General features: G+C 45.4%; 1 protein-coding gene across 8 annotated transcripts in view; it reads right to left on the bottom strand.

The window, feature by feature from the left end:
- HDAC7 (histone deacetylase 7) overlaps positions 1-14,014 on the bottom strand; it is a 360,128-nt gene that overhangs the window by 101,106 nt on the left and 245,008 nt on the right. For all 8 annotated transcript variants that reach the window (XM_029595103.1, XM_029595106.1, XM_029595102.1 and 5 more), the window contains 2 exons: positions 11,687-11,889; positions 8,762-8,852 (listed from right to left, as the gene is read on the bottom strand). In XM_029595103.1, coding sequence (XP_029450963.1) covers positions 8,762-8,852; positions 11,687-11,889 — 294 coding nt within the window. The remainder of the gene's footprint in view (positions 1-8,761; positions 8,853-11,686; positions 11,890-14,014) is intronic.

Here is a 14,014-nt window from a genome sequence, read left to right as displayed (position 1 = left end):
AAAAGACCTCATGGCCCATTCAGTCTGCCCATCCATCCAATTAATTTAGCATTATAATTCTCCTCACTTCCTTAGAGATCACCTGTATTCATCCCATGCTTTCTTGAATTCAGATACTATTTTTGTCTCCACCACCTCCACTGGGAGACTGTTCCACACATCCACCAGCCTCTCTGTAAAGAAATATTTCCTAAGATTACTCCTGAGTCTACCCACTTTCACCCTCATCTCTAGACCCCTCATTCTAGAGCCTCCTTTCCACTGAAAAAAGGATCACCTCCTGTGCATGGAAACCTTTGAGGTATTTGAATGTCTCTATCACATCTCCCCTATCTCGCCTTTCCTCCAGGATGTACATCTTTAGATCTTTAATTCTGCCCCCATATGCTTTAGAATGAAGACCACTGACCATTTTAGTAGCCACCCTCTGCACTGACTCCAACCTGTTTATATCCTTTTGAAGGTGCGGTCTCCAGAACTGTACCCAGTATTCCAAGTGAGGTCTCACCAGGGACCTGTGCAGGGGTAATATCTTCTCCCTTTTCTGCTGATCATTCCTCTCCCTGTGCAGCCAAAAATCTTTCTGGCTTCATCCACCTGTTTGGCCACCTTAAGGTCATCAGATACAATCATCCTCGGATCCTGATCTTCCTTTGCGCTTAGGAGAATTTCGCCTCCAATACTGTACCTTTCCCCTTGGGTTTTTGCAGCCTAAATGCATTACTCTGCATTTTTTGGCGTTACATCTTAGCTGCCAGACCTCAGACCATTCCTCGAGCTTTGCTAGATCCTCCCCAAAATGACTTCTCTGCAGCCTTTTCTCGCTTCTTACGAACCTATAGCAATCTCACTGAAGACATTACAGAACAGTTGGCTAATAACGCTGTTGATACAGATCCTTCGTACAGCAGACATTTGATCTCCAAGCCATTTAGTTTCTGCCCTGGGGCTGAGGATCTCTCCAGTACTGTGGGTAGAAGAAGTGGGTGGTGCTCAGGCTTCATCCTGGTCTTACTCTTTAAGGCTGAGATCAAGGTGCCAGACAAAATCAAAAGCTTCTTTCTGACCCGGCAAATTCCTCCTGTTCCTTTTTGGCTTCCAGCTCAAGTGGAAACAGGGTCAGGATCTGGCGCCATAAGCTTTCCTTCACAGCTCCCTGGGGATTATTTTTCACTATTTTATATCGCGCCCCCACACACACACACACACACACACACACACACACTCCCAACTTACTTCAGTCCATTCACTGCAGCAACAGTCCTCAGCTGGGAGGGGGGGGGGGGGGCCTCATGCACCAGAACTCCTTCCAGACCCTGAGATCATGGGCCCTAAATCCAGCCACTCTGCAACGACAAGGATTCCCCTCCCCGCCAGGGGCTGTGAGCGCTGCCTCTGCAACATCCCCAAGATCTGAGCATCAAACCCCGATCCTCCACACGGCAGTGTGTGGCAGCAGCTCTGAGCCACCAGGCCGGTCTATCAAAAGCTTTTTTTTAAAGTCAATAAAACATGCAGATATTCTCCCTGAGGGGCTATATCTATATATATATACATATACATATATTTATTTTTTTTATGCATTTGTCAATCAGTGTCAAAGGCAACGATGTGGTTGTTGCTTGGGGAGGAACCCAAACTGCCTTCTCTGGAGGCTTTTGTTGCTTCTTAGGAATCATAGCAATCTCACCGAAGACATTACAGAAGAGTTGGCTAATAATGGCTGTTGACTCAGATCCTTCTTCATTTATTTGGCTCTGTCCCCTCTGGATACGGTCCCTCTCAGCCCTGCCCTCTGTCACAGCCACACCTCTCAACACACAGACTCCATCCCCTCTAGGTCTAACAGTCACTCCAAGAGCGATGGGCCCCTCTTCCCTATCTCCTCCTCACGTGCACGTTTAGACTTTGGCACGAGCGTTGCCAACTCTGGCCCTGCTGTTGGGAGATTCTATTTTATGATGTAACGACTTCAAAGGACCTGATTTCTTTCAGACCTGTTTATTATAGAGGAACCAGCTTGCAGTTTGCCCCCAGCAAAAGTCTGTGTGTAAATAAATGTGCTACTGTATGTACCTGATCCGCTGTACCTGATTTGTCTTTGCTCCATTTGCTTTCTGCTTCAACCATGAGACACTGCAAACACTGGCCTGACTAGTTTCCAGGAATATATGAAACTCGTGAGACACTGGTATCAAGATAATTTAAACCCGCCACTCTGGAGGCTTTATTTAAAACATTTTGGGATTTTTGACCCACCTTTCCAAATAATGCTCAAGGTAGCTTATACCATTATTAATATTCAGGTACAAAATGTTCCTGCCCCAAAGAGCTTGCAACAAGATAGAAAGTGACTTGCCAAAGATTACAGTGGGAGAAGCAGAATTTGAATGCTGGTTTCCCTGCTTCTAGCCCATTGTTTTTCCCCCATTTTCACAGTTCCCTTCATTATTTTGTCCAGAGATTAGCTTTTAAATTCCTACAGACTCAGTAAACCAAATTTGCCTTTATCCAGAGTTCTCTGTAGACAGCAGGATTATCTGCTATAATGTGTTGGTGATGTCATCAGATGGCACAGACCTGAATCCAGCTTTCAGAGCTTAGTAAAAATCTTACTGAGCATGTGTGGGAGTTCTCTTCCAGAGTTTAAGCTTTAGAGAGGTAGTCGACTCTCCAGGGAGATGGGTGGGTAATAAGTATGACTGATTCATCCTGTGACTACAGACAACCCAATTTACAGGTAAGCAAACCTGCTTTATCTCTTAACAAGCAAGCATGAATAAGCCAATGAATGAGGAGTCTCAAGCTGAGGGTTGCATTGCGGAGCAAATACTGAATCAGACAACCCAATTCCCACCATTAGAGAATGGACTACCGTGTGAACAGGCTGTGCAGAACTGCTTGTCCAAAGTTACCCTCTCTTTGAGCCTTGCTGTCTAGCCACTAATGTGATATAAAGGTGTGAACTTGATGTCCAAGTAGCGGCTTTGCCTATGTCCTCAATGGAAGTGGCCACTAAAGCTGATAAGCCTTAACAGAGTCTGTAATCTGGAGCCAGGTAGCTCATAACAGTGTGCTATACAGCCTGCCAGCCAATTAGAGTTCCTTTGGCAACTGCCCTTGCCAATCTACTGGGATCAAAGGAGATAAACAATTGAGAAGCTTTTTAGGTAATATGCCAGGGCTCTCTTATAGACCAAGGAGCGACGAGCCCCATTCTCCTTTAGCGCGCATGCAGCCTTGGAAAGAACGTTGGTTAATCTGGAAAGTAGACACCACTTTTGGAAGGAATTTAGGGCACGTACGCAGAATAACTCTGTTATAGAAAAATGTCAGGTATGATGAATACGAAACCAGCGCCTATAATTCACTTACACTTCATGCCAAATTGATGGCAGCAAGAAACTTTCCAGATAAGAATCTTCAGGTCAACTGATGAGAGTTTCGAAAGGAAGTTTCATCTGAGCAAGGACCTTGCTGAGACCCCACATTACTGGGAGGTTTACTGACCAGAGGCTTTCATGAACTTCGATACTAACTGGTGGAGAGAAATTGGAGCTCCTTCCATCTGCTGGTGATGTGCAGCAAGGGCGCAGAGATGAACTTTAACTGAAGAGGTGTTAAGGCTGAAGGACAAAAGGAAGAACAGGGAATGAAGTAACTCCCTCGGGCCACAAGAGAAGGGGCCCATCTAGCTAGTCCCTCAGCAATGTTAGAAACCTCTTCCACCTAAAACTGTAGATCTTCTCTTTGATTCCTAGCTGAAATCAGCATGTAATCTACTTCCTTAGGGAGGCATAAGGAAATGACTATATTCAACATCCACATGATTAGGAACAGTGATGGTAGATTCGGATGGCAGAGTCTGCCATTTCTCTGTATGATAAGAGTTAGAGACATCCCCAGTGGAATCAGAGACTGAACTGAGAGACCAACGAGATAGGACTACCACACTTGTCGTGGCCAGGACAGAATTAATGAGGATTATCTTCACCTTGTCCTGAAGGACCTTCTGGCAGTCTAGCACAAAAGCATCGGGAGCTGCTGACAGTCTAGCACAAAAGCATCGGGAGCTGACAGTCTAGCACAAAAGCATCGGGAGCTGATCTGTAGCTGCTCGGATGCATGAAGCAGAACTTATCAACCTGTTACCCTCTGAGGCAAACAGGCTGATCATTGGCATTCCCCAGCAAGTGAACAAGTTGTCCGCAACCCCTTGATCCCAGGACCACTCTTGTGGCCACAGCATTTTACTGAGATGGTCCACCAATGTATTCCTGGTAGGTAGGCCACTTGTAGATGGGCATTGTGATGACCAGCCCATGACTAGATTCAGAGGGCTTTTCACCAATGGTATACGAGCCTGTGTCACTTTGTTTATTTAAACAGAACATGGCCACTTGATTCTCTGCCTGGATCAAGATGCTCTTTTCCAAAAGCAGGTGAGAGAAAGCTTTTAGAGCATAACAGATGGCTTGTAGCTCCAGATACTAAGGACCATAATAGCCCCAGTGTATGCTCCCCACTCCCTGGTGGAGGTATCAATAGATAGGGCCACTAGGTGCATTGGAACGTACAGCAAAAGACCTACACTTCATTCACAACTGAAGGAATGCTCTCTTCTTGGGAGGTACAGAGATTTGGTGGGATAACAGTTGATAAAGTTGATCTGACTGGCATTGGAGGGCCCAATGAAGACTTCGCATGTGCAGATGAGTCACAGGAATGACATGCATCCCTGCGACCTTATGCCTGAGAAGAACCAGGACCAAGCTTGCTGAAGCCCATTCCTGATATAGAAAGGACCTCGTCAGATGCATCAACATTCTAGCTGTTTTGAGGGGAATAAATCTCTTCTCCTGAAGCAAATCTATAAAGGACAGATTTAGAATGTTGTTACTCCTAAGGCACTGTTAGTGCGATCAGCACACCAACTTCTATGACGGGTTGTTACAGACTACCAGAAGGCTGTTCTCGGCTGAATGAGATTCAGCAAAGCTAGAAAGCAGCAAATCTTCAGCCAACCTGCTGCCCCTAAAATGTTTTCCACTCTAAGCACATGCCTCATGTGTACCCACTGATAAATGCAGGGCTAGGTCTTTCCAGACTCCTCGGAATTGAATTTTTTGAGACAGGACCTTAGAAAGGTTAACCAGGAAACCCAGGGACTGAAGAAGCCTGGTGGCTGGTTGTCTTGAGAGACTCCAAGACTCCTGTGGAGAGGATGCGATCACCAGCTAATGGTCCAGATATGAGAAAACAAACTCCCTCCCTCCCTGTGTAGCCACAACTACTATTACAGTTGGTGAACACTCTCGGGGCCACCGAAAGGCCAAAAAGAGGCACTTTGTACTGGGAGTGTGCATACTTCACCATAAACCTGACAAACTTCCGGTGGCAGGACAAATGGGAATGTGCACATAAAGTGTTCTTCAGATCCACAGCACATATCCAATCCCGCGGTTGGATAAAGGGAAAAATCGTCTGGAGAGCATTCATCTTGAACCAACACCTTGCTCAGCTTCCACAAGACCAGACTAGGCCTTAATCTACCTGGCTTCTTGGATTAGAAAATACCGAGAATGGAATCCTTGGCCACATTCCTGCAAAAGAATAAGCTCTGAGACCTTTTGCTGAGGAAGAGATGCTGCATTCAGCAGCAATTGAGCAAATTGGGAGGGATCAGCAGGACATTCATCAGTTCTGAGAAGGGCAAAAGAAGTGTAAGTGGCAGACATGTTCCACAATTTTAAGGACCTTTCCCCCACTGGAGGAGGGCCTAAAGTGCATCAAAAACTGGCCCTAAGTTTGGTTGCAACTGCTGCCGAACCTGTGGCTGACGCTTATCTCTGCCAAACTCAAGAGGGCAACTGCTGCTGCTGGAAATTGGGAGGAACCCGAGAACATTAGAAAAGGTGGAGCCATGGAGGAGCTCATCCCACCGTGGCCCAAAGCAAGGAAGAGGCCGGCAGGAGCTGCAGAGAAGCTCATGCTACATGGCCCCGAAGCAATGAGGAGACTGGTTGGGGCCAAGGTGGAGCTCATCCCACCACAACCCAAAGAGAAGAGGAGGCTGTGCATGTATGGATGTCTTTGTGAGAGCTTGTGTGCATGTCTGAGTGTCAGCTTGTGTGTGTGTGTGTGAGAGCTTGTGTACTTGTGTGTATGTATATGTCTGTCTGAGAGCCTGTGTGCATGTCTGTGTGAAAGCTTGTGTGTATGTATGTATATCTCTATGAGTGTCTGTGTGCATGTGTGTGAGAGTCTGTGTGCATGTCTGAGTGTCAGCTTGTGAATTTGTGTGTATGTACATGTCTGTCTGAGAGCCTGTGTGCATGTCTGTGTGAAAGCTTGTGTGCATGTATATCTCTATGAGTGCCTGTGTGCATGTGTGTGTGAGAGGCTGTGTGCATGTCTGAGTGTCAGCTTGTGTGTGTGTGTAAGAGCTTGTGTACTTGTGTGTATGTATATGTCTGTCTGAGAGCCTGTGTGCATGTCTGTGTGAAAGCTTGTGTGCATGTATATCTCTATGAGTGTCTGTGTGCATGTGTGTGAGAGTCTGTGTGCATGTCTGAGTGTCAGCTTGTGAATTTGTGTGTATGTACATGTCTGTCTGAGAGCCTGTGTGCATGTCTGTGTGAAAGCTTGTGTGCATGTATATCTCTATGAGTGCCTGTGTGCATGTGTGTGTGAGAGGCTGTGTGCATGTCTGAGTGTCAGCTTGTGTGTGTGTGTAAGAGCTTGTGTACTTGTGTGTATGTATATGTCTGTCTGAGAGCCTGTGTGCATGTCTGTGTGAAAGCTTGTGTGCATGTATGTCTCTATGAGTGCCTGTGTGCATGTGTGTGTGTGAGAGGCTGTGTGCATGTCTGAGTGTCAGCTTGTGTATGTGTGTGAGAGCTTGTGAACTTGTGTGTATGTCCATGTCTGTCTGAGAGCCTGTGTGCATGTCTGTGTGAAAGCTTGTGTGCATGTATGTCTCTAAGAGTGCCTGTGTGCATGTATGTATGTGTCTGTGTGAGAGCCTGAGTTTGTGTGTGAAAGGGAGCCTATGTATGTGTGAGAGATAGAGAGGGAGTGTGAGAGAGCATGGGCATGTATATGAGAGAGGGACTGTATGAAAGAATGAATGTTATTGTGTGTGTGAGAGAGAGAGAAAATAAAGTTTGTTGGACTCTATCATCTCCAATTCACGACAATCTCAGGGTGACTAGAAATCAAAAGATCCCAGTATGGAGAGCAGAAGATTTTTTAATCCTTATTAGTTTTAATTATTGGGTATAATTTGATGTTTTGAAATATTTTATTCTGTTTTGGGGAAATATTAGAACATTTTTAAATTATTGGATGATTTATTCATCAGATGCTTATTTCATTGGTGTTTGAGAAATATTAGAACAAATTTATGCAAGTTCTTTAAATTATTGGATGTTCGTCAGTTGTTTTGACATTTATTATTTTTATTAGTAATATTATGAATGATGTTTTATATCGTTTGATTTTATTGCTTGATGTTTTACGAGGAATGATGATGTTTCTGTTTTTCTGTTGCACTGCATAATACAGTCGGGCTTGTGGTTTCCCAGTTCAGTTTTTGTTGGCACTTTTCTATTTATACTTTATTGCCTTTCTATTCTGTATTTGGCTAGGGTCTGTATTTTAAAGGTCGAGTTCTTGTGAAACTTTAATTCTTGCTGTGATAATGATGGTACTTATCACTGCTTTTATAGCATTATGGTCATCTCATCCTCATTTCTATTTTAAACAGAAATTTGCTCTTTATTAATTTCATTTGCATGCAGAAAAATGGTTTTGAATGTTTTTGCAGAAAATATTTTTCATTCACATATTTTATTGTTGTAACTGCTGTTAGTAGATTAAGCTATTATGTTAAGGGATGAACTTGGCCAATGTTCCCTTTAAGTGCTGGGTTGCTGTGAGCATAAAACTGATAGGATTTTTTCATCAGAGAAAGTAGTGCTCACAGGGTGATGTAACCAAACATTTTTGCACACGAGTCAAAATTTTTGTACCCAGCAATTCAATCCTGAGAGAGAGCACTGGTCTGCATCCTCAGGTACTCCACACGTTGACAAGTCCCAGTCAAGGACTGCACCTGCGGGCTCAGTCAGTGGGGAATGGCCATGGCACTGGGTGAAAACACCACCTGCGCACTGTGCCTTGTGAGTTTACTCCAAGCCACTGCTTACCCAGCCCCCTGGCCTCCTCCAGATCTCATCCTTGTTCTCCCTTGGAGAGAAGCCCCTGTAACACCCGACATGTGTGTGTGCGGAACACAGTAAGACTTTTACTGAACTCGGAGCTGGGTCTGTGTCGGCGCTGAAAGATGACATCACCCAAGTTATGGTTGATTCATGCCTGCTTGTCGATGGAAAACCCTATTTGCCATCATTTGGGGGTTGTACTGGAAACCTGTCAGTCGCTGGTGAAACGGTCACCCTGCAATGTTTCATTTGCTGTCTCCAGACTCAAAGCTGATCGCAGATCTGAAGCATGCTGCACTGCACGTAAGCCCACTGATGCCAAGGAAAGCACCACACCTTCCAATCTGAATTTTGAAATTCATTTTATTTTACATCACGTTCTCTGTTAATTTTTAGAAGATGAAAATGGGTGAAAAGTCTGTGAATTTCACAACCAATATTCAAACATTTCTGCAGAGAATTGTGCCCACGGCTGGGACCCCCTTCTTTTCTTCTCACCCTCCCTCCCCCCGGCCTACTTGGCAAGCTATACTCACTCTGTTTGCTTTTATGCTTATGCAGCAGGTGGCGCAGCTCCTGGTCCTGCTTTCCCTGCTCCACCTCACGGTTCGAGGACTCCATGGCCAGCTGTTGTTGGGAGAGAGAGAAGGAACAGAAACTCAGCTTTCAGGAAACAGGGAGACAAAAGCACCCTGGCCCAGCTCTTAAAGGAGCCACACCAATGTGACAGAATCTGTGACCCTAACGGACTGCTCCAGGGCCACAGGTAGGGGATGTCATGTGACCTAACCAAAACCATTTTTTTTTACCAGCTGCGCAGAGCCTCCATCACATGAAAGATGAAAGATGATACTGAGTTTTCACAGTATTCTTACAAAAAGCAGTGGGAATTCATATGCACTCATAGACGGTAAAATCACCTCTGTAACACTCAGCATCAAGGAGCTGCAAACTATACCTTCCATGAACTACTGGGGGAGTTTTTGTTTTGCCACCTTAATCTGGACCTGGTGATTTCCTTCTGTGGCATTATCCATGAGTAGTTGCCCCAAGATGAATGCCAGTCATAAGACCCACCCCCACCCCTCTCCACCCAGCAGCATTTCTTTCCCATCCTCTCCTCCGCAATCAGAAATCATTACACACGAGAAGAGGATGAGCGAACATTTCTTGCTGCCTAGTTTCCTTCTTTTGTTCAAACATTTGCATGTGGTTTGACCAATAGCAGGGCAGCTTTTCAAATCCTTGATAACATCATAGTATGCTGAGCCTTCCCATTGATGTCAACTGAACTGAACTGTCCTGGCCCTCCCTGGGAAGTAAGAAAGAGGGGAGGAAATTCTTAAGCACAGGAGACGCTGGGGACACGGGAAAAGAGCGGGCAAGACTTTACGTCACGTTTTCTCTCTCTCAGAGGAGCAACCTGGTTTGATCCTGCTCAGGAGAGCCAAAATGTGTGCATGCATGAATGCAGCAAGCTTGGAAATTCGAAGTGTGTCCTTGTGTTTCTTGTATCGGTTGGCAGTGGGGGGTGTTAAAGGCTCTGCGGGCATTAGCTGACGGCGGATTCCCACTGAATCTTATTTTTTTCTAAATTTGCCTGCAATTCCATCTTCTGACCCAGTGATAGCTTTAATCAGATAATTGCTGCTCTTGCCTCGGAACATCTGACTTTTATCAGAATAATTGTTTGCTGCTAAAGCCTGCTGCCGTGGGCATTATTGCCTAACTCCAAAATCAAAATGCATGCATGTGCCCAGAGAGATTCCAAACACGGCAACCAGCTTGCACCGCATGAGAATCCCATTAAGAAGGTTTGGCGAAAAACGGGAGACTTGTAAAAACCTTGGAAAGAGAAATCTCATCTCCCCAGCGTTCAGTGCTGCCAGCTCTTTACTTCCAGCTTCCACGTCTGCCACTTATTTGTTAAAATCTGAAGATGAAAAGCGTGTGCCCTAAGGCAGAGGTGTGCCACATCGCAGTGCTAGGCATTTGATGGAACGAACAGAGACCGAGCAGCAGCCAACCCTGTCGCTTTCATTTGCACATCTTTGCTGCTGCTGTTGCAGCCATTTAAAAAAATAAATACATACAATAAAACAATGCTGGGATTCTCAAAGTGCCATTCGACAAGGCCTGACCGTTCTACCTTCACCTGTGCAGAATGTGTCATTTTAAAGAGAAACACCTTTATTTTTTATTTATTTACTTTTTAAGGCTCAGCAATTTCCTCCTGCTCCTTCAAGCTCTGCCAGTTCAATCACCATAAGCTTTTTTTTTTTTTTAATAACTACTCACGGTTTTTTTCCCTTTTTCCCAGATATCTGAGAACCAGGGCTAAGCCATAAGGCTCTTGCTCCCTTCAAAACCCAATGGGTGCACACCCTGAGTCTGGCCACTGGGTGCCGCCACTGAGGCTCTCTCTCCCCTCCACCCAGAGGCGATGGGAGGAGGGCACCCAGTTCCGGACTTTAACCCAGGAGTCTTCCGCATGGCACGGCCACCAAGCTGATCCCTACAGAAACTCCAAGACCACCCCAAAAAAGTTATCCTGCACTTAACCATGCCACATCTGAGAAGGGCAGCTGCGGGCCTGGATGTCCTTTGCGAGTTCTCCAGCTTCTCCTTCTCCACTTGGGATATTCATTGCCTTATCCACTGGGAGTCATTACCAACCTATACGTTAATGGGTGGGGTCTAATTTGGAACAATCCCACTGGGACGTTAAAGCTTCCCCGACCCCGGGGGGGGGCCTCCTATTTTATGAGCATAACTGCGCAAAAATGTGTGTCTCGCTACTGCCTTAAAGCCTACTGTTACCAGAAAGGCTCCATGTCACCTAGGACAGGCCTGATGCATGCAGGGAGATGTAGTCCTGGACTTTGCCTAGGGAAACTAGAACCTCCATCTTCCTGCAGACAATCAGGCAAACCCAGTACTGGATCGGACCGAGTCAGTTGGTATCCCCACTAAAAATACACACGTTTTAACCTTACAACAGGAAGAATCCCCCCCCCCCCCCCATGAACAGGGCAATTATTCAACTCCTGCAGGCACAATATTAACTAAGCATTTGCATAAAGTCAATTTTCTTTTTTTGGTTTTTTTTTTGCTAAGGATCTGGTGAGAACAGGCCATTTCGCATAAAACAAAAAAGTTCATCTTGGAATTTAAAGGCCAGAGGCTCTGCTGCAAAAAAAAAAAATGGCAAAACCTCACAGTACAGGTGATGGCAAAATCTCATAGAATTAATTGAAAACAGAGAAAAAAAGTTCAGTGGGGGCAGTTTAGGACAATGTAACCGCCACATTTGTTTTTCACAAGATCGGTTTGCAAAATAAAAAAAAAAAGGGGGGAAAAAAAATCCCCTACTATTTGCCTATTTGCTTCTGGTTGTGGAAAATGCTTCCTGCCTCTCCAGTACGAGCTGCTCGCCAAATGGCTGTGCGCATCTCACCTACCCGTAGGTGCTGGTGGGCGTAGGCCGCAGGCTGCTGCTGGCCGTACTGCTGCTGCTGGTGCAAGCCCGCCAGGAAGAGCTGATGCTGCAGCTGCGTCGTCTGCTTCAGAGCCAGCAAGGTGGTGTCCGAGCCGGGCTTCATGCGGAGATCCATGGGGGCAGTCTGCGTGATGGGCAGGGAGACCGGTGGTGGCGGAGGGGTGGCTGGTAAAAAAGAAGAAAAAAAAAAGGGTGGGGTTTAAGGATTAGGTTGTGCCATAGGATGCAGCCCGAGACCCACCTCTCCCTCTCACCGTCACAACCCAGGCAGAAGCTTCACCGTGTGCCCAGGGCCCGGCCTGCGTGACCAGCTGCTAATACGTTCCCCGCCCGCCTCCCTCCACAGTCCCTTTGGAGACGCAACATTCGTTAATTTGCCTGCTTCAACTTCCCTGACTGCTTAGAGCGACTAACGAAAAACCATATTAAAATAAAAACAGCCAATAAAATATACTCATCTAAACAATGATCCTCCGTAGATCTAGTGAAATTAAACAAGCAAGCAAAATCAAGATGTAAAATTAACAGAATGTAACATTTTGATACTTAAAATGTCTCAGCCCGAGTCATGAAAACTTCTGGACTTTATTGAAATAACACAAAACTGTTTATCTAGAAGTTTTGATGACACAAGTAACCGATAACATTCAGTACAAAACAGCATATTATGAACATAAACATTCACACATACCACTAAGCCCTAAAACCCTACATTATAAATACCTTATATCATTGCTGACAAAAAGTGCTTCTAGACATAAAAACTAGGAGGTCCATATTCAAAAGCCATTTAGATAGATAACATAATAGTTATCTGTCTACATGGCTTACTTGGCTATATTCAGCCCTTAATCTAGCTAAATTCTAACCAGGTAACTAGTTGGGGAGTTTTGGGGGCGGGCAGGAGGTGTTCTGGGGAAGAGCAGAGTTAGCCGCAGAAGGTAACCGGATAACTCTGAATATCGGGGTCAGCCTGTTAACCTCACCAGCTAACACTAGCACAGTGGCTGAATATGGACCTCATGGTTACTATGGACAGGTCTGGCTGCTTGAAGATGGAGCGATGGGCATGGCTACAATTTCAAAAAAGGCGCTCACCTTTTATTTCCCCCCAAATTTAAAAAATAAAAAACAATATGCCAACAATAGAAACCAGACCTAGAAAAATAATATCCAAAGAAGCAGGGGCAGAGGCAAGGACCAAGATTCTAGCAGCTACTGCTGCCATAAGAGCTCTCTCAAGGACCCGAACCTTTATCGATGGCCACAGAGAACAGAAGACAGATCCTTCATACAGACATGTCCTTAATACACAGGATCTGGGTGACTCAATGTTTTTCATCTTCATGCAAACAAGGGGCACAATGCAAGCCAAAAACTCATGTTCCCAGCTCGGCTTGTTTGGGTTAGGGGGAGGGAGGTGATAGGCAAAGTGCGAGGCATATCTGCTCCCAGACTGATTTCACCCATCCTCCATTTCAGAAGCTTCTATGATCTCAAGAACCCAAGAGGAAGAGAGAAGGAATTACATGGTCAGGTTCAATAGGGCTTTCTAGCTTCCGCTGCCCACAGGTTCTTTTTCAGCCTGCACAAACCCCGCTGAGTCGGGAACAGAGAGCACCCGTGCAGATTGTGTCTGAAGACCTGATGGTTATGCGGATAAAAAGTACGCGTGTACTTAAGTTGTGTCAAATGGAGGGCATAACGAATACACGGGCATTTCTGAAAACTAAATGCAGTACAACTGCTTTTCCAGTAGGCCTCTGAAATGTCCCCCTTCCCCTCCCAGGGGACGCACTGTTTAAACGTGCCTATAAGTGAGTGCGCCTACTTACACGCATTCAGCCATCCCACCCGCATAACTCCTGCCTCTCACCCGTACAAGATGCCAGATAAGCCTTTGGAAATGCATCCATCCAACTGCAGAAACCCTAGGCAGGGACATTCAAAAAGCAATTCCTGGAACCAGGGGATGGAGAGGGGGAGAAATCACAACCATTATTTATTTGTGTATTCATTTATTTGTGATTTCCCACCGCAGATCCAGCAGGTCCCAGGGTGGCAGGGTTGCCAAAAAAAAAAACAAAAAAAAACGGGATAGTACAAAAGTCCATATCACAACATAAAAATCCTCCGTCATCCACCCCCAGTTATAATCTAGCACTGCGAAAACCACGCCACGCTGGTTTAGAAGGAGAAAGTGGCATAACAAGTGCGTTTCATAACTTGGATACATTTGAATCTTTCATTTTTAATACATAATTAAGTTGGGAGGTACAACAAAATCCCC

Source organism: Rhinatrema bivittatum, chromosome 3, assembly GCF_901001135.1.
Source record: "Rhinatrema bivittatum chromosome 3, aRhiBiv1.1, whole genome shotgun sequence".
Lineage (NCBI taxonomy): Eukaryota > Metazoa > Chordata > Amphibia > Gymnophiona > Rhinatrematidae > Rhinatrema > Rhinatrema bivittatum.
Note: the sequence above shows the minus strand (reverse complement) of the source record. Positions and strands in the feature narration are given on the sequence as shown.